Source organism: Gymnogyps californianus, chromosome 5 (genome assembly GCF_018139145.2).
Source record: "Gymnogyps californianus isolate 813 chromosome 5, ASM1813914v2, whole genome shotgun sequence".
NCBI classification, from domain to species: domain Eukaryota; kingdom Metazoa; phylum Chordata; class Aves; order Accipitriformes; family Cathartidae; genus Gymnogyps; species Gymnogyps californianus.
In genome coordinates, this window is record NC_059475.1 from 16,809,124 (window position 1) to 16,828,126 (window position 19,003).

The window sequence follows — 19,003 nt, forward strand, 5'->3', positions numbered from 1 at the left end:
TGGATTAGCAGAAACACCATGACAGTTTAATTTCTGGAAGTAGGTGGTGAATAGAAAATTTCAGCATCTTAATTTCAATATTTTAAATGCATTTCCTAGACATATTCAGGAAAAGGTCCTCCATATCCAAGTCAGCTCTAGTTGTTGATTATTGTAACTAGCATCTTTCACAAGTCAGGGACAGCCTCAATGAAATGTGGATATAGATAATGAATCACAATAAATGCAAGATAAAGCAGCACCAACTCTGTTGATTAAAGATATTCAACCTTAGTAGTTATGCAGTACTATTGTTTTTGATTTCTTTAGAAAGAACTTGAAAGACTGTCTGCAAATAGAGCTGGGTTTGGAGAGTTTTCAGGTCAGCTGGGAGAGGAAAAATGGCGAAACCAGCAGTAGGCTAAGTCAGACAGCAAAACAAGACTTACAGTAACCCGAACTGAAAGAGAAGCCCACATCTCCTCTGAGCCTGAAGAATTTAATGCTGGCTCTGATTGCTCAGGCCACTGAACTAACTTCTGTTCGCTGGCTTAGCATCTATGCTGAAAATATCTACTAGAGTATAGATAAAAATACAGACTATATGTAACACCATTACCTCATTCATCTCTTCTATATTGGTAATCATGACAATGATGGGAGAACGCTCCTGCCACACCATTCTCCAGAAATCACTGACAGTATTAACTATCGGTCCCTGAGTAGCAATATATACCTTTTCCTCTCCTCCATAGCCCTGCCAACAAAACAACAAGAGATCAATTTTAACAGGGATGTCCACTACAACCTTGAAGGTTCAGTCTTTAAAACAGAGAGCTACCACTGGTTGAAATGGTGACTCCACAGCATCAGTTCTTCCCCCCTCTCTCTCTCTCCTGCACATGTGTACATGGAACAAAGGCACAATGTGGACTCACGTAGTTCCAGTAATGAGTGTCCAACAGCCTTGAGGCAACTCTGGCTAGGTCAAGAGCCTTATTCAGGGTTATTATCCAGTGCCTTGGTCAGGCCAGCTGACAAGCAATTTGCATCAAGAAGTGCAGAAGTGTCTTTTTGTCTGGTCTGACCCTGTACAGTTGCACTTTGAGATTTAGCTTTCAGTTAATGCAAGCAGGAGAGAAGAGCAATCAGTTCAGCAAGAATGCCTTTAAAAAGCCAGTGGATGTTGCAATTCTGTTTACATTAACGGTGGCTGATAGAGGCTAGGCAGACACATCGGACTATTGAGTTCTTACCCTGATGTAGTTAGCATTAATGTAAGAGCTGAGGGGGTCGTCCTGATCAGCTGAGGTAAGGCACACTCTGCTGTGAGGATCTGAAAGGTGTAAAGAGATAAGTAATAGTTTATCAGGTGCTCAGAGGAGAGAAAGAGAGACACAAGATTATTTTGTACAGCGAGATATTTACATGCATTCATGGCCATCATAACAGATGTGAGTGGCCTTGGAGAGCTCCCATGTTAAAATGTTACCATAAAAAAAAAGGGAAAGGATGGTTGGGGTAATTTGGCTTCTTCTGATAGTTTTACCCACTCTGAAGCCTGCTTAATTGTTCCTGTTGCAGAGTCAGTGTCCCAGTGTGACTCTGGAAAAGCAGTTTTCTGCTCCAGGAAATTATTTCTCAATTTGTTAGGTCAACAGACTCATTCTGGCTTATAAGACATTAGAATATTGTTTTTGAAATGACAGCAAACAGCTTTTCTCCCAAACCATAAACAAACATTTCTTGCACGCAGGCAAGCCAGATGACAATAACTCTTTCCCTGTTTTGTCTTGCAGTGAACTAAACTCCAACATGTGCTATTAACAAATATAATGGTTAAAGAGGAATTAAAGAATATTAATAGTCTCTCTCTCATTGGGCTGTTTATGAAGCATTATTCTTGTTTTAGTAAGACGACAAATGAAAACATTATTCCACCTGAGAAGTTCAGTCCAATTCCCACTGAAGTCAATGGGAGCTGTTCCACTGATTTTAATGCGAGCTGACACAGGCCCACGTTCATCCACTTTCACCAGTACTACATAGTTTGTTATCATTGACAAGAAACATCCTCCTGACAGAGGCCTCAGCAAACAGCAACAGCGTATATCACCAGGAGAATATTAAAAACAAACCACAGATGACTTCTTCATAAAAAAATCCAGCCTGCTTAGAAACCAGAACAAAATAAAAAATATGCAAAAATACTGTGATATTGGGTAAAGCACAAAGGACTAAGCACACAGTAATTTCTACAGTACTACAAACACAGACTCAACATGAAATGCTGTCCTCAGACAGAACAGATTCATGTTACCTATTATGTGATAATATAATCACAATCCGCAAAGCAAAGATTTTAACAAAGATACTGTTTTATAGCACAGAAGTACTGAAACCAGCAAGTTCCTCTCTAATATAGTTCCCTCCCACTCAACTTTGCTCATGTCTCTAGTGCTGGGGAGATGGTGAGAAAAAAGATAAAATCTGCTTTTTAATCAGTAATTCTGATAGCCTGCAACATGTCACACCATTAAAAAGGTGACATTGGTTGCCAGATGTTTATTCAAATGTCACTGGAGTGGGTAGTTAGACCCCTTGCATGAAGTCCCTTTGCCTAGGTTTTATGCAGTCATTCATGGAGTCTGCTGAAGTCTGAGTAACAATTACATGATTTTGCCCTACTAATAATAGCAATAATCCTATGTTGTCCATCTCATGGTGGGTCTTCAGGGAGAAATAAAACGGATCTGAAGAACTCTATCAACAGGTGCCACAGACTTAAAGACAGTCTTCTTTTAGCATTCCTCAACTGCAGTAGAATTTGAGTTACTTTTCACTGTGGACTTTTTTTATTGCTGTATCCACAAATATTAAAACATTATTCAGAATATGCTTTTACTTTAAATTATAATACTTGGCTTGTGCTTTTTCTGTTAACGTAGTATTTACATTTGTTAAGGTAGTAGGTTAGTGAACAGTTTCAACCTTATTTCATATAAGAGAGGCCTATTAATGCATTGTTGATACAAGAACATGCACTGTTTTGCAGAAAGTGTAGCCAAAGCTGAATCACATCTCTTAGAGATATATAAACAGGAATAACTCCTCCTTCAAAAAAAAAAAAAAAATCATAACAAGACTTCAATATAACAGTTTGCAGTATGAATTTCAAATTTTCAATAGAGAGGTATTTAAGCAAAACCAAATCCTACTCTTAATGAAAAAATTTCTCCCAGGACAAAACCAGTGCACAGGCCAGGTTCAAGAAGACACCACGCCTTTAAAAAAGCAGTAGTAGTCTGTATCTCTAAGAAACCAAATGATATGTCAGCTATTTTTTCCACAGTCTCTTTGATGGCCATTTTGTGTTGATACTATGTCTGATGTTTTAGAGGAACTCGCTAAACTTAACTGAAATGTTTTGCATAACTTAAAATGGTGCAAAAGCAATAGAGGTATGTAGAAATTTAAAAAGTCTGTCTAGACATTACTCTTGAGAAAAGGATTCAATGAGATTGATATACAACATGCTCCAATAAGTTCTTGCCACCTCTGGAATTCTGTAATAAGAACATCCTTTTCTATATATTCAAAAAGTGCCTCCAAGCATCTTAGAGAAAAGTTATCATTTTCCAAGAAATGCCATAGGACTCATCCCCAGAAGAGGACTGTCTGCAAACAAATTCATAGTTATGAAATATCTGAATCAACTTCCTTAGCTTGTCATTTTCCCAAAAACACCCTTCTGCCATCAAAAAGTCACCTTTTAAGCCATTTTACTACGAACAGCAAAATTGGAGAATCTGCAAAAAGAATTTACTATAGAAGAAATATAAATGAGATGAATTACAGACTACTACCATGTCTCTCACTACAATCAACTCTAGGGTTGCAAGTAACTGATCATTATGTTAAGTGACTGCTTACCTTTTAATAACTGCCTAGATTGCATCTGGCGATACAGCTGGTAGGGGAATTTTAGTTACTTTTTAAATTCAGATTTTGGGTTTGACTCTAGTTTGGTAATCAAGCATTTGCTGTTCCCTATGATAATCAATTGTCTGAGTCTGCTGTACTGCAGCTTGTTCAGCAGTTCCTGCCATTACTGCTTTCTGCAGCTAGAACTTGGAGGAATGCTAGGTAGACACTCAAGGCAGCATAGACTACATTTGGTCAGCTCAGAAACAAAAGTGCGTGGACGGTCAAAGCCTGAAAAGTACTGGACTCTCCCTCATTTTGCCTCTGGTTCCCTCCCCTACTTTCTGCATGGATAATTTACTGGGATCCTTGGCTTTGAAGCATAAAGGGGATGTTTAGCTTTCCTTGCTAGCCTCTTTACTGCCAGCACCAAGCCCTTCGAAGTGGAGGCAGTTGGATAGAAGTGAATGGTCAGCCCTCTTCTTTCCTCAGCAATATCAAGCCATCCTTTGGTCACAGCCAGGGACAAAGTTGCACAGAGGTTACTAGTTTTGGAATTCATTCAAAAAAAAAATCCAGATCATAATGAGCTTGGAATAAGCTTGTTAACCCTTGGAGGCATGGTAGGGTAGAAACTACTTATCTGGAGAGGTCAAAGTCACAACAATGGCTGTAAGCAGATATCCATATAGCTGAGATGAAGTTTGCAGCAAATAATTAACCCACTGAGTGATCATTCTTAAAAATACATGGTAGTGGGCCAATTGGCATCAGTTTACAACTCTGGAACAGGGTGTTCAAAATGGCAGCAATTCTGATGTTTCAGTTTAAACATCCAATATGAGATATTTAAAACGGATCCCGTTCTCAAAGTACACATTAGACACCAAATTCAGAATATATAGATCACTTTAAAATCTAGCAGCTTGGGCATCTGAAATCACTAGTCACTTTTGCAATCTTCCCTTTCCAGCAAAAACAGTGAATTAAGACTTGAATGATTCACCTCAATCATTAGCACATCAATAGTGAAACATGGCTGAATGTTTTTACACTTCTGGTCTAAGGTGGGGTACAAAGTCATCAGAAGGGTTGCGCACGTTGGATCATTGGCTGCAGCTGCCGGAGTTGTAAGTTTAGACAAAAAAATCTCTTCTGGAACCGTTTCGAAGCCAGATTCATTGACTAAAATGATAGGTATAGCTGAAGACATTTTTGACTTCTCTGCACTTATCTTTGCTAACCTGACACTGAACTTTTTGGGCTTTGCAAATAGAGCTACTGTGGCTAGTAGTGGCATCTTCCAACAATGGCTTAGAGCAAAAAGAGATGCATGACATCTAATTGTATCACTTTTCAAAGTAACTTTAAGTATGACAGAGGGGAAGATGATGACACTTGTAAAAATTTGTACCAAAATGTTTCTCAAAATTCCTACTCCTGGCTACAAATAAAAATAGTGTAATAGAAAAGAAAAAGATCTTGATTTTCTGGATCATCTTAATGCCATCAGGCCAGTTCCCAATATTCTCAGTTTGCATTTGAGGCACGATTCTGAGAAAAACATTGGTCAGGAAAAATAACATTGCTAGAATTTAGTCCTTCTAAAGGAGTTTAATCAAAGAAACAACTAAGTAACATCTGTATAAACACACCAAGTTCTTGGGTAGAATTTTTAAGCAGCACCAAATGATGCAATTCTAATGACTTAAAAACCTACGTGCTGCTGATGTTCAGTGACTCTTAGGTTCTTCACGGTCTGTACCTCTTTTGAAATTTGATTTATGCTTTGAAGCCATGTTGCTGCTTCATAAATATGGCCTTGGGACAATACATTGTAGTGACAGCACACTTCATACATTCTGGAAAGGAAAGTGCAAAGCCCTTCAGCATGTGGAATAAACCACCCTGCCTCAGTGACTTAAAAAGCAGAAACTTACTTGGGAGAATTGTTTTGTAGCGATTCTTACGCACTAAGCCTGGAATATCATATTCCTTTGGATCAACAAAGTTCATTGGAATTTCCTGTTAAAAAAACAAAAACAAAACCCACAAAACACAGTAGGTAGTATTATTAGATTCACAAGAGGAATAAAAAACCCAAGCCCATTACATCCTGCCTGTGAGGGAGGCAAAGTGATGAAGTCAACTGAGACATATGGTACAGTACTTCTAGCAATTTACCACCAAAATATGATTGATGTTTCCTTTTACTGTCACTGGCTTTCTTTTCTGAAATCCTTAATATAAAAAAGCTCATAGTGACTAATTCATTGAGTAATACGTGCGACAGCGTTATGTTAGCTCCTAATATTATTAGAACTGAATTGCAAGTGTAGGCACAGAACTAAGCAAAAGGTGGTACGCAAGATACTCTGCTCCAAAAGCGATGGACCTCAGACACTATCCTTTCTGACTCACACTCTTTCTTCCTCTCTGAAGGTGGATGGAAATAATCTCCTAGTGACTCTCACCAGCAACAAATTATGACACACGTTATGACAGGCTGGTGTACTGACCTGACTCTGTGGAGCTGGGGGAACGTCACTCTTTTTGCTCACCACACTTTAAAGCTCCATGGGCAAGGACAGAAAACAGTTGTTCAGGGACTACCTGCTCTCTACACTGCTAACGCAAAGAACACAAAGATGGAGAGGCTTCTTATTCTCCACTACTCATCTCCTGCAAGTAAGTGGCCAGCACTGGGCAGGAACAAACAGGAACCTTCCACCAAGTGGAGTCAGTAGGCATGTGATGAGATAGGATGTGTTAACCAGGCTCAGCAGAGAAAGGGCTCATGGGAGCTTGGGAGCAGAGCTGGTCATCCCAGCTGCTGCACACTGGATTTGAGAGGCCAGTACTGGACATACAGGTAACAGGAGTCAGGGTTGAGTGAGACAAGCCTCACTCTGGGAAGAAATTAAGATGAGCAGAGCTATGTACTATGTTAAATTCTGGAGCTTTAGAAGACTGCCTGACTAAAAATTCTAAATCTTGTAAGAATTTCAGGACTTAGCCCTGCAAGTGATGTCCCCTCTGACTTTTCTTCCAAAATGAAACAGAGCTGCTTGCTTCATCATGGATCTGGACTTTGAAACCCAAGTAAGTTAGACTGAAAATACATGATGCAGAGCTAGCTGGTGATAACTGTTTCATAAAAAAATAACTAGTTTACAATTTTTAATTACAGAAATGACATTTTGATTACACAGCATTTTTATCTATGCTTTTTCAGTTTTCATTAAAGAATGAAAATGGCTTGGGATAGTTTGGCTGTTGAATGATTTTCTGAACACCAGGAAAACTAATTCAAAATCTCTCAGAGAAATGAAGCATATTTTTTCCTACTTCTAACATTATTTTCTTTGCTTGAAAGCTACAATGCACCTCAGAGTCTGATGAAACTGTATGTGGACTTGTTCAGCAGTCAGTTCAGACACTCACTAAGCGAACATTTCCTCCCTGTAACAGCAATAGATGCTTTATTTTAAAAGAATCAGGGCTTGCCTACACAAAAGATGCTTTTCTTCAACTTGTACAGTGCTAAGTGAATTAAGGACCACAGATATCTGGCGGTCTGTTTTAAAACAGAAGTCCAGACTATCTCATCTCCCTCTGTGCTTGTAAAGTGAAAAAAACCCTGAAATTGCACAAGGAGGGAGGACAGCAAAGTGATAATCAAAGTGTTACTCCTGCTCTTTCAGCCCCTTACAGGTCATAAAGAGGACAGGCTGAAAGCGCTGTTATGTTGCAAAACATCATCTTCCTCCTGCTCTGCTGAGATTCCATGCTTAAGAGAGTATTTGACTTGGCAGCATCAACTTCAGTAGCTCTTGATCATGTGCTCTGAAATACTCCAGCATGCAAAGACTGTGCCCTGGGTACCTCCCATCTTGTGCAGGAATTTATAACCCTGCCTAGTAGACATAATACTCATAGCCACTGCAGCATTTTGCGTATTTTTTTTGCCAGGTATAACAAACATGACAACGCCTTTTTTGCCAGGTATAATAAACATGACAATGCCTATCACATGGATACTCAAGCAATTAGGGAAGAGACTCACAGAATGCAAAGATCTAAAAAGCCAGTGTACTCACTACACCGCAAAATGTATCTGGCCTTTATCCTAAATTACTTAGAAATCAAATTTTCAACTGCTTGCTTCATCTGTGTACGTATATTTTTTTCCCAAAATGAGGCGAAGAATTCTTTCTCCCAAAGCAACAGTGGATACAGTGAGCCATGGAAACATACTTCAGAATCCTAAAAGCAACTGACAGAGCGGCTTACAACTAGTAAATAATTTTTGTGCAGAAAAAAACTCAGTAAGACATACTTTCTATGGCTCCCGCTGAGTGACATAGCCATCCTGTGCTTCGGTTAACTGGTGAACATTCAGGCTTGGAAAGTAGCTCCATGCCAAGCATTCAACAGCAAAGAGCATGCACTTGGACTAATTTCATCCCTAGGGCAATTCCAGAAGTTATGCCTATAGCAAACTTGGATTTTCTTCTGTACTCTAGTGAAAAAGTTTCATTTTTTTGTGAAAAAGTAGCACGCCGACAGAAAAAAAAAAAGACTTGTGAAAACAAAGCTTTTTTTTGTTGCCAGAACCAATTCTCTAGTTTTAAGGGACAATATCACTGAAAGCTTTCAGACATTGTCATTTCAAGGGATGACAAATTTGGGAATTGCATTAAATGCTTCACTGATGGAACTGGAGTTTGTATGTACTAATTTTAGACTTTCAGAAAACAATAGCAAGGTTCATAGAAAAGAGACAACATCCCATTTTTCTGATGCTCCTAGAAGAGAGAGGTCAGATACTCACAAAGAACTCTGCCTGGAGTATGAAAGGATCCAGTGCTTTCTTGTGCAGCTCCTCTTCAGTAAGGATGTTTGATGCCGTCTGGAGGTATTCTCGGGCTGACTGTTCCCGTGGTGACATGACATAGCCAAAACCTTGCTCAGAACAGCCTGGGGTACACATATCCAGTGTGAGTGAAACATTTGAACCTCTCCTACAAAACAGAGCGATCAAAGTTTGCTTACAACAGAAAAGACTGACCCATCATTGTCAACAACGGACACAGTCTCAAGGACAGATAAACAGCAACTTTAGAAAAACAACCAGCTGGTTCTGCTGTGTACGTTTTGGTCACTAACTGTGAAAAATGGGTGATGCTTCTTGTGTAGACAAGACCAGAAGATGATTTTGTACACCGGAATATGAAGGCCAACAGTTTCAAAGTGTTGTCTGTAGTGAGGTAACTGTATACTTTGTCACCTAAATAGAAGCAACTTGCTTGTCAATGGTGCTGAGCAGGCAACTGCAGGAAAGTTTTCATACTTGTATAAATCACACCATATTTTCAGATGCCCAAATATGGACCGACATTTTAAACACCATAGGTGAAAATCTTGGTCTTAGTTTTCATCAGGCCAGATCCTATTGAATAACCATTTATTAGTAGCACAGACAACATCAGTGGGGTAAGATCTTGGGATAAACATTACCAGTTCAACATTAATAAAGACCTGAGAAGCCAACCATCACAGTGAATAATTCTTCTGTCTGAAAAACTTTCTTTCCACAACAGTACATCATGGGAAGGGTAAAATGAAGGTCCTAACATTTTAACAGTTACATTAAAAACAGAGGTGCTGTTGAGTGTAAAATTTTTAGTGGCTTTACTGTGAGTTAGCCACACAGCAAAACAAAAAAGTCAAAATGCCTGCATTGCTTATTGAATGCAGTTTTAAAGCATTTCTGAGCTTCTGTCAGTCTCGCATATCACAGACAAAAGTAAGATTCAAATGCCATCAGCGAATCTATACTTAAATATCTTTAACACAATAAAATCACACAATATGATGATTACTAGGTGCAATGTTCTATGCATCCATACAGTAAGCCTATTTTTGATGACTCTCAACTGGCAAAATCTAGTTAGGAGGTGTTTGCAGGAGCTGTTGAAAACCCATGTAAACATGCAGGCATGACCAGCTCACAGAGAAGACAGTAGAAGTTGTTACTTGGATCACAGCCCTTTTCTGGATTCAGGAGTTTTTCCAAAAGAATGTGCAGCCAGCCTCCTGCTATGATTCACAGTCACGGGGAAATGATTTTGGATGAAACATGACCACTAGTGGTAGACACTGAATCTTTAGTGACACCTTTCAAAAGATTTTGACCCTACCCTCCTGCGTGCTGTTAAATAGCTACTCCATTCCTCCCCAGAAACAGCTGCATTTGATAATGAATGTTTTTGGTTCTTTTAAGGTGGAAGAGGCTAAATACATAGAGATATTAATAGTTCTTCAGTGTGAGGAAATGAGATTGTTTCTTCTTAAGAGTAACATTCAGTGCTGTTTGAATTTAGCTAGTGACTACCCTTCCAATGGTGTAGGTGGTTAAAGAATGAGAGGGAAGTAAGATGGAGAAGCAGAATGGATGCAAAAGAGGGATAGGTAGATAATTCAACACAATACCAAACAAAGGAAGAGTGACCAATGCTTGACGTAAATGAAATCTGTCAGAGCATAGCTCAAACCTGAAATGATGTCTGGCTTCCCAAGCACACATGTATGTTGAAAACAAGTTTATTTTACATCTGAAGTGTACACATTCTACCTAGTGTGAGAACTTCAAGCAATTGCTTTCTTTTTCCCATCTCTAGTTCTTCGACAGTTTTTTAATTGTAATTCGCTACTTGAACCAACTGATATTCCCCAATTCTCTTGAAACAGTGAGTATCTTTTCCGCAGGCTAGTGGTCACCTGAGAAGAAATGTCAGCATCTTTAAAATGAGAGAGATGGGATGAAATCATGGATAGTGAAAAGCACAAATGATTGATTCATTTCAAGCACAATCTTGCCCATAATGAAAAACAACAGCAAAACTCACTGATAGCAGCAGGTTCAGGGACAAGCCCCAGAGGTTACTGCAATCTCATATTTAAAGCAGAATATAACAATAAAAGGGAGAACATTTTAGGACAAATGTAACCAAGAATAAAGTGAGAAAAAACATTCTAAGCTCACAGAGTGCAAACTAAAAGCCTCTTCTGTAACATTTCCTTTTACTGTGTCATGTGGAGCTTTGTTAACAGCATCGTACGTTTTAAGATCTAAGTTCTGCCTTTTGTTTTAAGTTTTAGATATGAAGATTAACTATGGTTAGCACTCCAATGAAGCTTGAAAACCTAGAAATAAAGAAAGGTGATACTTTGCTATGCTGGTCCCTTCAGCAACCTCATTCTTATTCATAACATCATCACCTTTGCACAATTTCTTCACAGGATTTCTATCATCAAGATCTTTGTTCTATTTCACTAAGACAACTGAAAGAACACAAACCAGAAAAAAATCTTCCTTTTATCTTACAACTGCCTTTTCCCAGCTGTGAATCTCTCTGAGAAGCTCCATTGCCCTGATGGTTCAAGCAGTGAACACCAGCTCACCCCAAAGTTTCATTACTGGGTTAATTTCAAAAGGAATTCATTTGCTTGTGGACTAACCCATTTATATGAGAATTATTGCAGATTATCACTTGTCCTATGGTTTGCTTTTGGAGAAAGGACTAATCCTCCAGTATGAGTGACAGAAAAAAATTAACAAGATCCACCTCTTTCAGAGGTAAGAGCTTTCACCGCCCTATAGTGGATTTCATGCTATGCAGTTGCCATCTTGGGGAATGGCAAGAGACTGATCAAACACAAATGGATATTTCAAAGGAAAGAAATGATGCTTTTGAGTACGACTTGTTGACAGCTGTCTAGAAACTGTATGTTTTTTGGCTAATATATTTATATTTATGACTGGACTGAAAATAAGACAGGAAATAAAGCAGGGGCTTGGCTTTAAAACCACATTTTAAAGTGACATTCATGAAGGCAATAAAGCTTCCTACCAGGCACAGAACTCCTAAATCCACAAAATCTGGGTCCAGACTGTCCCCTATTAGTCACATCTACCCTACCTTTCTTGCAAGCCCACGGATTTAACCGTTAGAGTAGTTGGATCTGTCTCCGCTTTAATGTCCATTACGCAGTCAAAGACCGGAGTCTCCGGTACGGGATCCAAATCTAGGAAGTCATCCTCATTTTTATCCTCTGTCCACTCTGAGTACGTGAATGAAGGCTGCCGGCTCACAGATTGGCGTCTGTCCTCTTGTAGCGGAAAGGGGGGGTCTGGACGGGCTCTGAGTAGATGCCAAAACTGGAGGAAACAAACATTTAAAAAAGCTTTCTGCTTGTTGCCAGCCCTTCCATACAGCCTAGAGGATGGGTCTTTAGGGCAGCCCTTCCATACAGCCTAGAGGATGGGTCTTTAGGGCAGCATCCCAGCTCACTATAATCTATTAGAATTGGAGAGTACTGTAGAAGACAGGAATGTTCCATGCAGGAGTAGCTTTGTGGTGCATGTTACAAGGATTCACATCTACCCATTCAAACCTGCTTTCAGCCACAGAGGTTTCCACAAAGCTGGCCAGGCTTAACTCGGGGATACAGTGGAAGCAGAATGTGCTTGTGACCATTATATGCAAGCCAACGTGATATCACTGTCCTTTTGTTCAGTTTCTTACCATTCCTAGGCTTGTTTATAAAATAAAAATCTACTATACTGTTCTACATATCTCTCCTGACTTAATGGTTTTCCATCTAAAATTTAGATATAGCTGGGTTAAGAAAAGTAAATATAATTTTCCTGAACTGCACATCTTTGATAATCTGGCACTGTACCCCGAATTCATGTATAAACCAATCATTTTTTAAAGAGGCCTTGATTTTGATGTACCTGGGTTTGAGGCTTAGAATGCTCATATCAGTTTTTTGTCAGTGGCAAAGACTGTTTTGTAATCTAATTATCTGATTTAAACATGGTACAGACATTAAATAATAAATCTTGTGACGTTCTAGGACATAGATGTAATATTAAAGTTTATCATATAAATTAATGAAAGGTTTGAAATTGCAGGAATCTAAAAAATTACTGTATCATATTGGTTTGCACAGATGCTGTGGCAGACTAGATGATTTGGAGACTGTATCAGCAGACTGTTTAATCTTCCACACAGGCCTCAGTAAAAAATTTCAAGCCCACCTCTGAATTCCAGGATCTGGAACTTTAGGCCAACTTCATCCCTCTAGCATTGAACTAGGAGCAGTATCACTCAGGCTAAATGTTATACAAACTGTATTGTACTGTCACGCATTCTTTCGAGACTAAGAAGAACAGGTCTTATTTTCCAAAGTAAAGTCTCTTCCGTCCTTTTCTTATATGGTTTTAAATAGGCAGTTGAATTTAGAAAATGTGCCATTAAAAAAGGTCAAACTTCTCTTCCTAGGCTACTAAAGCACATTAGCTTGTATAGGATTTTAAACAACAATTTCCTTGTGCCTGTGTCTTCATGTACCCTCATTTCTCTGAGCCTAAAGAATGAAAGGAAGTGAAGTGAGTTTTAATTTCTGTCCATAGTCAGCTTTAATGAATGTTAGACTCTCACAAAGCAGCAGTATTCATTTGACAGTTACTTCAAACAAATTTTTTTGTTTCAGTTATTCAGAGTACACAGTAATTACAAAAGCAAACATAGGAACATGATTACTAGACTTTCATTTTACACAAATTTGGGGCCAAGTCTGAACCGAGTCTGTCCTACATGCTTGGCCTGTTGGATGACAAGCAAGAAGCCTGAAGATCTGATTCTATTTTCATTCCCCAAGATGACTTCTAGAGCTTGGCAGTCCCACAGTACTAGCCATGGTTCTTTCACATACTGCAATACTGTAACAGCTGAGCAGTTCACAGTGTAAAGTATCCGCTCAACAACTTCGTACTGCTGGAGATTGCTGTTGTTACTAAAATCAACACTTGTGCTGAGGGCCAAGTGTAAGGTCTAGGTACCAATTATATGTTACAGATTCTAGAACTGGTATGGTGACACAGGACTGATTTTACTGGTGATTTAACACACTGTAAATCCAAAGGAACAAAAAGTTCACCCAAGAAACAAAGCATATTTTCTTTAGGTTGAAAGAAGTCTGTGGTAAATAAGGAGCTGCTCAAATCACTGGAAGAAATTAAGTTATACTTAAAAGTGATGGGGTTAAACTAAATAATGGAAAAATAGTCAGCTCTGAAAACCTGTTCAGGAGGACTAGACAGCTCAATGCTGGTTCTCTGCAGCTGCCTGGGTCTTAACACACCATTATATGAGACAGAAAACAGACAGCATCACTAATACAAGCCTCAAGCACTCTATCCAGCCTTTTATTTTCACTGTGATTGCTAACCTCCCAACGCGTTCTAGTACCTGGGTATTCTCAGAAAAGTGCTTCAAATGCTAGCTGAGGTCTGCTCTCCTGAAAAATTCACTCTACATTTATTAGAGTCACAAATTCCGTGATACAGGAATGAGCTGGACTTTAGCACGTGCACAGACAGGGCCTCCGTTCTCTTGGTATCACTTCTGAGAATCCGCTTGACCACCATTTCTCAGTTGTTGCCCAACAGTTGTTGCTTTACATTAAACCAGCAAAGTACCCGTACAAACAGGCACATTTTCTCCCTTCCCCAGGGAACTACTAAAGCATTACTGTAAGTTACCACAGTTGCTGAATAAAAAAATATGCACAAGCTGCTTTTCACTGGTATGCCATCTAGTATAGACATCAGTGTGGGACTGATGTATCAGGTCCATCCATAAAGAGAGAAAGGTACATTTGGGAAAGAAAGATTTCATCATAAAGGCACTCCTCAATGTAAAAGACCCCTTCAAGGTCCCTTCTAGGCAGCGCATCGCTTAAAACCGAGGAGGGGGGAGGGGGATCACTCAGCTGAGACAGAGGGAAAATAAAGAAAACTGTCTTCATGCAACTATCTGTTGTCCACCAGGCTGGGATTCTAGAAACCCTGCTTATCTCCATCACTACATTATTTTCAATGTTCTGCTAATGATTATTTTATACCTTATTCCCTAAATAGTGGTAGAAGCAGACGTTTTCAAATTGCAAAGCAGCATGACCTGAGATGTCAGAGAGTAAGGTAACAGGTAGGTAGGAAGGGACAAGGGTCATACGCTCTCTCTGAACAGCCTCTCCTTCCTAATGCCACTGTTAGAGAGAACATACTAGGCAAGATGAACCATTGGCCTGAATTCACAGGACTTTTCTTATATTCTCATGCTCTGCGACTGTTCCAGAGAACAGGCTGTCACACAGTGACATTTGTGCCTCCACACTAGCTAGAAGACCGTTAGCACAGACCACAGGAATACAAAACAGAGCAAGCTTGACTACATGAAAACTGTTATAAAACTGTTTTCTGTACAAAAGTTTTAACCAACATTTAAAAATGGGCCAAGTCTGCTCTTACCTACACTGGTATAAGCATTCACTTGCAAGGAGTTACTACATACGCAAAGCAGTTCAAACTGAGATCAGAATTTTTGGGCACAGAGAGCTTTCATTTACTCCCACCAGGGAGTGCGGCCAGCAAATCAAAGGAGGTATTCCCCTCTCCTTGGCACTGATGCAGCTGCACCTTGAATACTGTGTCCAATTTTAGACCCTCCAGTTTAAGACAGGTATGGACAAACTGGAGTGGGCCCAGTGGAGGGCTACAAAGGAGGTCTGGGTCTGGAGCACATGACCTTTGAAAAAGGTGGAGGGAATTGGGCTTGTTCAGCCTGGCAGAGAGGAGGCTGGGTTGATCTAACAGCAGCCTGCAACTACTTGAAGGGCAGCTCCAGAGATGATGCAGCAAGGCTCTTCTTGGTAGTGGCAGCTGATACCACAAGGGACAACGGCCACAAGCTGCAGAAATTCAGCTCGGACACTCAGCTTTGGGAAATTCACATCAGACATTAGGAAAAAACTCTTCCCCAAGAGCACCACGCAGTTGTGGCACAGGTACCCAGAGAGATGATACATCTCGTTCCCTGGAGGTTTTCAAAACCTGTGTAGAAAAATGCATGGTTGACCTTATCCAGTGTTGGCAACAGCCCTGCTTCAAGCAGGCTAGCAATCTCCAGAGGTCCGTTCCCACCAACAGTCCTGTGATTCTATGATGTACTTCATTATACTGTGCATCACTCAAACAGCATGTACATAGCACAGCTTCAGCTTCCTGAGCTACCTGAAGGTACACTGCTGAAGGAGGTGATGTTCCACCTGCATGTTCAGTAACTGCATTCCCACTCTAACAGAACAGTATACAGGGGTATGAAAAGCCATGTTCAATTAGAGCTCCCTAAAAAGAAAGAGTTCTCCATAGCTTTCCCATTTACCACACAACTTCGTGCCAGTTACACAATCAATGGAGAAACACAATACACTCCTCCTGCTCCCAAACAGCTGACAGCTAACTAGATTAATTGTAGTCATGCCACTAATCTTGTTCTGCAGCTGGGGCCTTGGCCTACATGTACAAGGGCATTACATTCACAAGTACACTGTGCTCTGGAACAGCTCTTTCTGCCACTTAAGTCAATGGATGCTCTGCAGGCAATTCATAAGGCAGCAATATTAGATGGTCCCGTTACTGGACCACATGCCTTCCATTTAAGTGAAAATAGTTTACCCATCTGTGGATGGCAAGAACAAAAGCCACCAGTGTAATCCCCAATTCATCAAGAAACTGAGTAAGTGCAAGTGTAGTCAAGATTCCTCTAGGTAAAGCAAGCATATTATTATATAGAAATAACCCCAGAGACGTTGCTTTACAATAAACTTGGGCATAACTTCAACAACTTCTGGTAAATTAGACATCTTATAAAAACTCACTGAAAAAGGGCATGAATATAGTTTGCAGAGTATCGTAACTTACCAGAGATCCTACAAATAACAGTCCTAGAGAAGCTAAAGACAGCAGGATGTATGATACCACAATGCTCCCGATTCTAGACAGGTCCTGTGAAACAACAGAATTGACAATGATTCATAAAGTATTTAGGGGCACAGTATAGCGTCTGCATGCATGTTCTTGGCAAACTGTGTGTTCATTCTCGGATTTCCCATGCAGATTTAGTCATACCATACTCTTGTCTGTGGAAAAGCCACCACCACCAACAGAAAAAATCCCAGGCTTTGGAGGAGATTGAAATTGAAACCATCTCTAAGCCTCAGCATCTCAGAAGGTCTAAAAACCAGATTTCACTGTGAAGGCAAACAGGAAATCTGCTTCCTACCCTCATGCATTGCCAAAACTGAGGTCTCGATCCATGATTCAATTTTGCAGCCTGGACCAATGTTTCATTGCCACAGTCACTGTAATTTTATACTGTGGCAAAGGGCTTTGAAGGAAGTTTAGTACTGTTCCCGTGTTTGTGGGTCCTTACATAAAACCCAGCCACAGAGGACTTTTCTATGTTTTCTATGCATTCTGTGAAATACCATCAGGTTCATTCACAGCACTGGCAGTGAAATTCACTCCGATGTCTTAGTCATATTTAAGTAGTTTAGAGTTCAGCCTATTCTCAGTAGTAGGTGTAAAATTCAATTCTAATGGGCTTCAGTGGGCAAGGAATTTTACTCTGTTTCTGACCCACTAGTACAGCTAAAGAGAAATTCAGAGTTAAGAGCTTTCATTTGCTTATTTTAATGTCAGAAAATTTGTCTTTACTGTTTTCAAGTCTAAATTTCCACGGTAAATAGTGCTATAATAAATAGTCCTCAAAGATATGCATGAACATCTGCACAGAGTCATACTTGGGGTGTTCTTGTGGTGCATTCTAGGAATCCGTTTCTTCCACACTGATCACTTATTTTAAGTCAAAATCCTATAAATCAGGGATTTTCTGTAAGGAACAATTTGTTAATGATTGACCCACTGCAAATAAGATACAGGCAATACTCTATGAAGAGCTCTGTGCATAATAAATCCAACTGAGAAAGGGCAAAGAAAAAGTGCTTCTTTGAAATAAACAGAAGAGCAGGTGACATGCAGCTCATAAACATTGCTAAGAGAACACAGAAAACAGGCTCCACTGTACTTCAGCCACAAGAGGCACCGAGTCAGATTTCCTATTTGTACTGCATAGCCTCTGCTACAAAGATTATGTACAACGAATCTAAGCATTCTGATAGCAAATACATTTCACCTGATTTTTGAAAGTAGCTGCTCACCAGTTAATTAAGGTTCTGTCCACACTAGAGAAATCTGCACTGGGTATAATTACGCCAGTAATTTATCAGATGAATCATACTGGTATACGTGTCATTATGTCATGGTGAGAAGCTAAGCAATTTTACTGGGGTAGCTTTGTAGATATAATTGAATCTGTACACCTAGTACAGCTGAAGTACTTTTACTGCACACAGATATGCTCTAAACACTCAACAAAAATAGAATTTTGTGACTGAGTATCTTGTGACTTGCACCCTTTATGTGGGTTGATCCATTCTTCCAGAATTTAAGCTTCTATCCATCCTAATAAATTAAGTTCCATCTCTCCCTTTACTGTGGACTAAACCTTAGTGGGCTGATTTCTTATTGCTTTGTTTCATTTGCAATCATTTGCACATTGATCTAACATCATAGCCAAAAATTCAGCCCTGTATCTTGAAGATAAAGTATGGATCTATTTTCAGAAAAATCTTTTCACCGTTTCAAGACACACACACAATGCAACAGTCACTATATTATATGAAGCACATGTGCATTATACTTTTAATCAGAAGAGATATTAGAAGCGCCACCCAAGGCTACTGACATTAACTATATAATCAGAGAGGAGTACAGGAACTTACCTCCCCTTGATCTGACAAAAACTGTTTAAATGGGGTAAACAAGTAAGACAGCAGGTCAAAGGCATTCTGAGCTGCTGGGATGGTCCCATAAGTGCTGTACCACAGCATCATGCAGAGAAGCTGTGCAATCAATCAGAAAATACATAATGAGCATTTCTCATTATATAAACATTCATTTTCATTTCAAGACTGCATAATTAACTAATTTAGTTCTCATTGATTTCATGTTGATCATCATTTTTGCTTTAAGAAGTCAGGTATTTTCTAGGTTGTAGCTTAACAAGAATAAAAATACTGAAGGCTAACTGCCCAGCTACCATTAACTAGATGTGTATCACTGAGT

General features: G+C 39.6%; 1 protein-coding gene across 4 annotated transcripts in view; it reads right to left on the bottom strand.

Annotated features, from left to right (window-relative positions):
- Positions 1 to 19,003, bottom strand: part of PTPN5 (protein tyrosine phosphatase non-receptor type 5) — an 85,237-nt gene that overhangs the window by 16,591 nt on the left and 49,643 nt on the right. For all 4 annotated transcript variants that reach the window (XM_050898135.1, XM_050898134.1, XM_050898137.1 and 1 more), the window contains 7 exons: positions 18,661 to 18,780; positions 16,739 to 16,822; positions 11,889 to 12,127; positions 8,738 to 8,927; positions 5,844 to 5,928; positions 1,236 to 1,315; positions 599 to 736 (listed from right to left, as the gene is read on the bottom strand). In XM_050898135.1, coding sequence (XP_050754092.1) covers positions 599 to 736; positions 1,236 to 1,315; positions 5,844 to 5,928; positions 8,738 to 8,927; positions 11,889 to 12,127; positions 16,739 to 16,822; positions 18,661 to 18,780 — 936 coding nt within the window. The remainder of the gene's footprint in view (positions 1 to 598; positions 737 to 1,235; positions 1,316 to 5,843; positions 5,929 to 8,737; positions 8,928 to 11,888; positions 12,128 to 16,738; positions 16,823 to 18,660; positions 18,781 to 19,003) is intronic.